The sequence below is a fragment of the Mesocricetus auratus genome, unplaced genomic scaffold (assembly GCF_017639785.1).
Source record: "Mesocricetus auratus isolate SY011 unplaced genomic scaffold, BCM_Maur_2.0 Super-Scaffold_100022, whole genome shotgun sequence".
NCBI lineage: Eukaryota > Metazoa > Chordata > Mammalia > Rodentia > Cricetidae > Mesocricetus > Mesocricetus auratus.
This window is the reverse complement of record NW_024429203.1, coordinates 18,485,339-18,495,599: the sequence shown is the minus strand read 5'-3', so window position 1 is coordinate 18,495,599 and position 10,261 is coordinate 18,485,339. Positions and strand designations below refer to the sequence as shown.

At 33.3% G+C, this 10,261-nt stretch overlaps 1 protein-coding gene across 1 annotated transcript; it reads right to left on the bottom strand.

The window, feature by feature from the left end:
- Positions 1–823: 823 nt before the first annotated feature.
- LOC101840904 (olfactory receptor 150-like) lies at positions 824–1,765 on the bottom strand. The gene has a single exon (XM_005069382.2). It carries the CDS (start codon positions 1,757–1,759, stop codon positions 824–826), a length of 936 nt encoding a protein of 311 aa, XP_005069439.1. The 5' UTR covers positions 1,760–1,765.
- Between the last annotated feature and the right edge of the window lie 8,496 nt (positions 1,766–10,261).

Here is a 10,261-nt window from a genome sequence, read left to right as displayed (position 1 = left end):
AGGAAACATTTACCTATGGTGATGTATTAACTTATGATTTATTAAAATTTGCCTGACTATTCAGAAAGCAGAGTCAGCCACAAGTTATAGAAGCCAGGCACATACTTTTAATTCCAAAAGCCAGAAGCTAGGAAGTGGTGGTACATACCTTTATTCCTAGGACTCAGGATTAAGAGTTATCAGTCTGTGGGTCATTTATTTATTCATGTTACATATACCAACACAAGAATTCTTGTTCTTATTTCTACTCTGCTTTCTTGTTTAGTTATGTGTGTTTCATCCACTATAATTTTTGAGTGATAGCAATATATCATTACTCATGATCTTTAATACACTTGTGTGCACTTAGCAAAAATTATGCATCATATGTTGCAAATTTTATTTTTGATAAAATTATTTGTTTTGGAGGTCACTATATCTGAAATCTTTAGAAATATACTTCATTTAAAAAGGCCAATTACATAGATTATTTACATGATAAAGGATGCTAGTCAAATATATTATCATCTGCTGTAAGATAAATATGCCTTGCATAAATGGAACATTGTTATACATATATAAAACATAATCATAAACAAAAAGGCTTTAAAGAGTTTGATAAACAGCTTAGTATGATACAGGTTATGATGAACAGATTGTTTTTTTGTATTGCAGGCAGATATTGTCTTTCATATGTCCTATTGGTGAAAACTAGTCCTGTCTCTGGCACAACCTTAAAAATAAACAGTGTTAGCATAGTCTCACAACATGTGGCCATGAGGGAGTCTTCAAAGTCTTGAACAACCCTACAAACATGAATCTTAGTAAAGAAAAATTAGTCGTTTCATAAGAAGAATTTTCTTTCAAGGAACTTATTTATAGCAACTCTGACATCTTTATTCCTCACACTGTAGATCAAAGGGTTCATCATAGGCACAACAATTGTATAAAATACAGAAGACACTTTCCCTTGGTCCATAGAGTTGACTGATGATGGCTGCAGATACATGAATGCAAGGGAACCAAAGAAGACAGCAACAGCTGCTATGTGTGAGCTGCAGGTGCTGAAAGCTTTAGACCTGCCCTCAGTGGATTTAATCTGAAGGATGCTAGCAATGATAAAGATGTAAGAGCTTAGAATAGTCAGAGTTGGAACAAAGATGTTAAAAACACTGAAACACAGAACTACAACTTCATTAATGAAAGTATCAGAACAAGAGAGTTCCAAGAGTGGAAAAAGATCACAGAAATAATGGTTTATTACATCAATCTTACAGAAATGCACTCTTAGCATGCAGACTGTGTGAGTTGTGGCACCAATAAAAGCCATACCATACACTGCAAATGTCATCCAGAAACAGACTTGATAGGACATCATAGCATTGTAAAGCAATGGGTTACAGATGGCAACATAGCGGTCATATGCCATTGCAGCCAACATGTGACACTCTGCAATACCAAACACAAGGAAACAGAAGAGCTGAGTCATACATTCAGGGTAAGAGATGATGTTCTTCTGTGTCACAAAGTTCACCAGCATTTTGGGAGTAATGACAGTGGAATGACAGAGGTCAATGAGGGACAGACTGCTGAGGAGGACATACATGGGTGTGTGCAAGTGAGAACTGAATTGTATTAGGGTGATCATACCCAGATTTCCCACCACTGTGACCACATAGATTCCTAAAAAGAGGACGAAGAGGGGCAGCTGGAACTCTGTTTTTTCTGTTAACCCAGCAAGAATGAATTCAGTCACTCTGGAAAGATTTCCTTGTAACATTTTCTTCTGGGAGTTCTATGTAGAAAGAGATGGAAAAATTGAGATAGGTATCTATAATTTTACCACATACTGAGGTGTGAAACAGAATTTCCAGCTTTCATTTTGTCAGGCATTTTCAATTTTAAGATAGCTACTCTTATATGTTAGCTCTCTAAGACTTTAACCTTTCCAACACACGGCCCTTGTAATTAAATGTAAGGTACATTTGTCAATGTTCGTGACTCCTGCTGTGAAAATGTCAATATTCAGTCCATGGACAGCAAAGGAGATATCTGCTGCATTCAACAGAGTCTGCTAAGGACTTTTCATGACTTATTTGTAGTTCTCCCAATCACTCTACAGGACAAAACCTTTTTTTCTGTTACAATAAGAGCAGCATGCACACAAAGACAAAAGACCACCAGGCACATACAAAACCCATTCTACACTTAATTGTGGTAATCCAAAGGCTTTTTTCATAAGGTAATGGACAGTTTAAGCTGAACACTCTCTTTAACATTATACTAGAAGTTAAAGTTAAGGCACTTGGGTAAGAAAGTCAATAATAAAACTACCTTTACATGTATATAAATTAATTTTGTGTACATAAAATTCCAAGAAATCTATATTAAAGAAGCCCTGCAATTTCTTTTAAATGTCATAATGAAAGTGGGAACCAAGGCCAGACGTTGGTGGCGCACGCCTTTAATCCCAGCACTTGGGAGGCAGAGGCAGGTGGATCTCTGTGAGTTCGAGACCAGCCTGGTCTACAAGAGCTAGTTCCAGGACAGCCTCCAAAGCCACAGAGAAACCCTGTCTCGAAAAACCAAAAAAAATAAAAAATAAAAAAAAATAAAGTGGGAACCAAGATCATTAAGAAAATTCAGCAGTCATAAAAATCCATTTAAAATATCATGAAAATGTTAAATCATTTAGGAATAAAATAAAGACATGTAAGGCATTGCACTTGAAATTATCAACATTGTCAAAGATATAAAAAACATTACGTTCATGAAGAGATATCCCATTTCCATGGATCTTAGGATTTAATATTATGAAATGACAATACTTCTCAAACTAGTCTAAAAGTTCAGTGTAATACTGTTGAAAATCCAACATATTTTTATTACCGACAATGACATGCTAATGATAAGTTCTCCACAAACTATAAATGTCTGGGGATAATCAGAACAAAACTGAAGGAGGAGAATAAAATTGGAAGCATCAAGCTTCCTCAATCAAAAATATACTGCAACCTTATAATATGCTCATAATACTGATATGGCATGAATAAAAAGAAATTGGCAATTTGCAAAAAATTCTTGAAATTATTAAAGTTACATGTTTAATAATTATTCATTATAGGAACAATGGTTTTCCAATAGATGGGCAATTAGATGAAGTTGCATATTAAATATTTAAAATGATTTTCATATTATGAAAAAGTTGATGAAAATGGATGCTATATATAATTATTTTATATAAAAATAACAACATTTGAAAAAACTACAATAAGTAAAAGGCAAAAGATGTATACAATCTGAAGACAAAAAAAATAAAAAAGAAAAGAACCACACTACTAGAATTCATGCCCAGGAAATTGGTGACAATTTCTTGGATAAGATGTCACAATCAAAGGTACAGCAGTAAGTAAATAAATAAACAAATAAATAAATAATTGGACATAATAATACTTTGTGCCTTTAAGGACATCATATATAGAGAGATGAAAAATAGCGCACTGAATGGGGAACACACTTCAAATAATATATCTTAAGGAGCAATACTGAAGAAAAAGGGACTTTTATATCTGTAAGGTTTAGAGAACAAATAATTGAGTCATAAAAAGTCAGATAATTTGAACAATAATCCTTTTAGTGGAGATAGAAAAATCCCCAATACACACCTAAAAAGATGTGTTCCAAGAATAATTATTAAGGACATTTTAATAAAAACCATAGAGAGACAAAATTTCACATTGATTGGAAAGGATAAGATAAAATGGTAGGTGCCTGCAAGGATGGAAGTAATCACAACCTCATATTACTGGTGAGGTTATAAAATGGAACAAAAGTTTCAGAAATCAACTTTCGATTCCTTCAAAATAGAGTTATTGCTAATCCAAGATACATCTATACAAATTAAAACACACTGACACAAACAGTCACACAAAAGTATCTGGAGTAGCATTGCTTAACGTGCAACGCTAGATGGACGATCTCACTGCCCATACTTGTTTTCTTCTAACTCTCCTGCTGGCTACCTCCTACAGAGAAAAATCATTCTCATTATGGCTCAATTCTGACCTTTTCTATAAAAGCTTAAGAATATCAGGAGATTTGTTAACTTGAAAATCAAACTCAGAAGTGATAGTATACTAGTTTCTATGAAGACTGTTTTGTTTGTTTTAGCAAGTCTCCTAGTTTTCTCTTTATTAAAGATAAGGATGACTGCCTAAACATGAGCTGAAAAAGGAAAACAACAAAAAGCATTCTAATATGGATGGAGGAAAGCCATGAGACTTTGACACTATGAAAGAATGACTATGTGAATGCTGAGAGGGGGGAACTTGTTTTCTCCAGAGAAGAACACACCAATTGGTATGGTTGTGTAATTATATTATAAAATATATAATTATAACATAAATTATTAGAAGCATAAAATATATAATTATGAAATACATATTATAATTATAAAATTCAATTATGATATATAAATGTATTATAATTATAAAGATATTATAAAAGTTAGAAATTGATGTGTTATAATCTCAAAAAATGAAAGAAGTAAAAGAAAAAATGATGAGCTCTGATGTTAATATAATTGTCCATGACTTCCAAATTTCAAGTGTTGGATATAATAGCACACCTGAAAGATATAGAACAAAGGAAGCAAACATAGCCAAGAGGAGTAGAAGACAGGAAATAAGCAACATGAAGGCTGAAATTACTAAAAAATGAGAACAATACAAAGAATCAATGAAACAAAGAGTTGGTTCTTTGAGAAAATCAGCAAGATAGACAAACCCTTATCCAAACTAACTAAATGGCAGAGACAGAATATCCAGATCAACAAAATCAGAAACAAAAGGACACAAAACAGAATACACTGAGGAAATCTAGGGTATCATTTGGTCACACTTAAAAAACCTATACTCCAGAAATTTGAAAATTTATTCATCAATAAAAATTGCTGAGGAGTGGGAACTTTGAAATACAACAATAATAAGTCAGTTGATTATTATTGTCATGAAAGTGAGTTCATTCTCTGTTCTAGTTTGCTTTTCTGTTGCTGCAATAAATACTCTGATTAACAGCAATTTTAGAGAGGACAGACTTTATTTCAACTTATATTTCTAGGTCATAATCTAACATTGAGGGAAATAAATGTAGCAAATAAAGCAGTAACTAAAGCAAAAACTATGGAAGAATGCTACATTTTGGCTTGCTTACTGATTAATGTTCAACTAACTTTCTTACATAACCTGGGCCAAACCAATCCCTCTGAATGTGGGTACCAGCTCGGAGGCCAAGGCAGTCCATGAAACCTCTAACAGTGGAGCCAGGGTTTATTCCTAGGTCACAAATGGACTTCGGGAGCCCTTTCCCTATGGAGGGATACTAATGCAGCCTAAATATGGAAAGGAGGGCCTGGGCCCTTGCCCGAATGATGTGACAGACTTTGATGATCCCTTGTGGAGGGTTTCACTATCCCTGGGGAATGGGTAGTGAGTGGGTGGTGGGTGGGTGGGGGTCAGTGGGAAGCAAGGGAGGATGGGAGGGTGAGGGAAGTGGGGGATGGATATATAAATAAGAGTGTTTCTAAAAATGAAAAATAATTCAAAGTTTCCTATCTGTCAGACCCTGCAAAGTTTAAAACAAATAAGTACTTTCTTATTCTAAAAGTGAAGAGCCAGTATATGGGAAGAATTATACTTAAGTAAATTCATACTCCTGCAGTATGAATATAAATCTTCTGGCTCAATTGTAGCACAAATATTATAAACCCAGAGACAGATGTTGAGGTTCAAGCTGAAGATCAGAAAAGCCAAGCAGCCCAGTCACAAGAGAGCTCTTACCTCTACCAAAGCTTGGGAAATCCTGTCCTCAACATGGCTGGAAAGTAATTCCCAAAATACTGAATGCCTGCTCCTATCTTATATACTTCTCTAGTTCTGGGATTAAAGATGTGAGCTCTGTTTCTCTTTTAGGCTGATTCAGCCCTGGGTGGTCTAGAACTCACAGAGATCCATTTGCTTCTTTCTCCTGAGTCCTGGGATGGATTGAAGGTGTGTGCCACCACTGCCCAGTTTCAATGGCTATGGTTAGTTTTGCATTCTGATCTCCAGGAAAGCTTTATTAGATTATGAACAATATATCACTACATTAAGTGTTCAACATCTGTAACTCAAGTTTTGTAGGTCAACAAAAGCTTGGACCACCTCTCTATATTTGCATCCATAGAACACACAGCTTTGAGAGAAGTCAGTACAGTAATTCGAGAAGGAACTAAAAGAGATCACCTATATCAGTTGTTTCAGTATCTTTTTTTTTTAAAAAGGGTACTTATATTAATTATTTCTTTTATTGATTGATATTATAGCATACCCACTTTATTTCCTCCTTCTCATTCCTCCTTCTAAATCCCCCAATATAACACTTATGCTCTCTTTCAAATTGTGGTCTCTTTTTCCAATATATATATATATGTGTGTGTGTGTGTGTGTGTGTGTGTGTGTGTGTGTGTGTGTGTGTGTACACATATATGTTAGCCTCCTTTTTATTAATTTTAGAGATGAATACACTATAAGCAGAATATCTAAATGTAAGAGCAAATATTCCTTAAGTTTTGAATTCATAATACTGTGTGTTAAATATAGATACTATATTATATACAGTATTTTATAGCTCAATTCATCCGTCATTACTGATGATTTATACCCACTGAACAAGTCCACCTTTCCTCTCTCAGATTGTGTTCTCTAGTAATCATTATTATATTATCTATTTCTATGGTTTTGACCATTATAGTTACCATATATAAATAGAAGCACTTAATAATCTTTTCTTTTGTGACTGCCTTATTTCAATTAACATAGTATCTTCCAGGTTCACTCAATGTTTTCAAAACTAAAAGGAGCATAGTGATGACTTAGAACTATTGTGAGCCTGGTAAAGTCCATGTAGTCCATTTGCTATATTATAATATTAATTTTTAGGTTAGCATACAAAATTGTTTAGTCACTACATCTAAAAATATGTATTCCATCTTTCTTTGTTGTTATTTGATCTCCTTCCACATTATATGGTCCCTAAGATATCTTCATAGTTTTTGTTAAATCTGCTGAATTTATCTTATATAAATGATTATTATGTTACATATATGAAAATGAAAAATAATCTATAATTATGTAAACTTAGGGAATATGTAAGACTACTCAGAGATTGATTAATCTTGACTATTTCCCAAGATCTTATATTTTAATTGTCATGAAAAATATCTATTTCTAATCTACATACCATACAGAATTTATCACAAAATTTGCAGAAAATTGTAATAAATACTTCTTTATGATAATGACCAAGCAATATTTGTTTGTCAGTGACTGAGGTCTTATAAAATTTTGATAACAATAGACAAAAAGCATTTTATAGGTATGAAATCTCTGCTCATTAAAATGTTATAATATATAAGGAGAGAGAAAGGTGGTTTATGGAATCCTTATAATGAATGAGCAGGGATGCAGGAATACAGCTTATATGGTGTTTTGTTTACAATGGGACCAATGAAGAATTTTCAAGAGAAATGTAAGTTGGAAAGGATAAAAAGAAATAATGTATGTATATACAATATTAATTTTAGATTTACAAACACCAAAACACACTAAATTTTTCAAATGATTTATTAAAAGATAGAATAAAATCAACAAAGTAATAGGATTTCATGGCAAATTTTTTACTAGGTGTTGTAACTTATGGCAGGGTATATACACTGATATTATTTGTAAAAACTGAAGAATTGTTTGAAAGAAACTTACCTGTATGACTTGTAATAAAAATAATAGCCACTGAAATACATTGTGTAAAAACAAAATTCCTTTCAAGCATGAAAAATTCCTTGGAGTAAGCTTGGTTCCAAAAACATAAGTGATGTTTTTGGCTAGCATTTGAAAATTTCTGTAATGTCTGAAAAGTAGAGGTCATGGTGATTGTCTAACATTCTGAGGTTAACAGATTACAGAATGAATGTTAGTTGCTCACCTTTCTACTTGGAGACTTCCATTCCGGTAACACACGAGTTCTATACCAAGTTCTCTTAAATGAAACACCTCTTCATGTCATTGTTATAAGTAACTAAAAATAAAATCTGGCTCGTTTTTATTTGTGGGCTCAGAACATAAATTCTATGTTCTGAATAGTTTACGTTCCTATCATAAATCAGTGTCATGAGTCTCTCATATCTTCATAAAGCACTTTCAAAAATCATACTATTTTCACAGACATTTGATATATAAAAGTTGTCATAAAAGTTTGTAAAAGGAAACTCCTCAAGGATTTCTTTCCACAGGGAATGGGTAGCTCAGGGAAAAATCAATTAAGATTTCCTGTATGTTGCTTTGGTTGATACTTTCTTTTTGCCTCTCTTGAGTATAATTTTCTGTGTTTGAAAATAGTATCAATCATTGCATTTGGGGCTAGAAACTGAGGTCTAATGACATTGTTATTGGGTGCCTCCTACAATATCTGAAAATAGTCTCTAAAATATACGAGGCCTCTTTTCACTGCTTTTGTCATCTATTTAATTATTGTTTGGGCAAACAATAATGATTTGTAATCATTATCAAAAGTTGTTTCTTATATATTCCATTATTATTTCAGGAACAATACATAGTTTCATGGGAGGGGTTAGATGAAGATGAGCGTTTTGGCCTTAGGAACGTTTGCAATGAGTAGGAATTGTAGGAATATGGACAAAGTAAAAAATGCTACTGATTCATTTAATATGTTTTAATGGAATGATTTCTCATAAGGTTATAGGTGGAAGATTCTAGGACCACTATATCACTATAAGTAAAGAAGATGAATGAATCAGTAAAATGAAAGGGAATGGACAATGGCAACTCCTTTTTATTTTATGTGGGAGTTACAAACTTCCAACATAAGCCATTCAGTAGTAATCCAGAGTAAAATGCATTAATGATTTTTAACTTACAATGGACACGTACATGGGCATTGTAGTTTGGTAATTATATATGTATCTCTATAGGGGCTTAGTATAAACATATAACTACTTGTGTTTATACCACTGTGTTTAAAGAATTAGAATCAATGACACCAAAGTTGCTATAAGCATACCCAGTTTCTGTGTATACCATGCTTATAATACTGTTTTTCAATAAATATATCAAGAATTGATTGGAGAAATGGTTAATATTATTTCTGGGAAAGAAAAGTAGAGAATATTTAGCACTAGAAAACAATGTAATGATAGATTTCTGGGAGTATATGAAAGGGATATCCCTACATCTGAAATGAGTTAAGCAAATAAATAAATAAATGTAGCAGTTTAAAGTAGATTATAAATGAAAATAGAAATTAGTATCTGTGAGTCAACAGTGATTTAAATAAGTGATTAAACAAGTAAATAGTGTTAAGAGACAAATTTATACTATTTAAGAATTCCAAGAAAATAAATAAGAGCTCTCCTTTTAGGTAAGCGGAGCACATTCTGCCATTCCTTAAGAGTGGATTGCACATGAAACCTTTTGATATGATATCATGAGAACTGTATATTGCTCTGTGACCTTTTACTAACAAACAGAAAGAAAATAGACATATATCCTCACTCAAAACTTATAGTTAAATACAACTACCTGATGTATAATGACACATTCTACACAATAACCAGCTGGTATTCTTAACTGTCCACATATTCATGAATAAGAAAGGCAGTTCTAGAATTGTGGAGGAATCTTTTAAGGCAGGGAAGAAAGAATTTGATGATGATATAAATGAAGAAAGCAGAGTAATAGAATACGACTGCTTAAATGGGCTGAGAGATAGGCACACAGGGTACAGGAGGGAATATGGGGAGAGACAACACTAACGAATTTCTGAACAGAATTATTTGAAAAACTTCTACTACAGAAAGTTCCTAAAATAATTGCATATACACATATGCTTGTTTTCTTAACACAGCTTATTTCCAGAATTTAAATCTCAAAGAGATCAGAAAGAAAGTAACGATGGCCTGCCACCTAAAATAGGACACAAAATGAAAATACCTGCCTTATAAGAATTGAGAAGCTGTCCTAGAAAGAGATGAAAAAACTCACATTTTTGAGAAAGAAAAAAATGCCATGCTATATTCAAGCACATGGGATATCTGCCCCTTTATGAATGGAGACAGAGGAGGAGTGGACTGATAGGGAGGGGGGATAGATGGCTGTTGGGGAGGCAGAGGGAACTGGGGGAAAGGAGGGAGGGGAAACTGTGGTCTGGTTGTAAAATAAAGGAAAATATG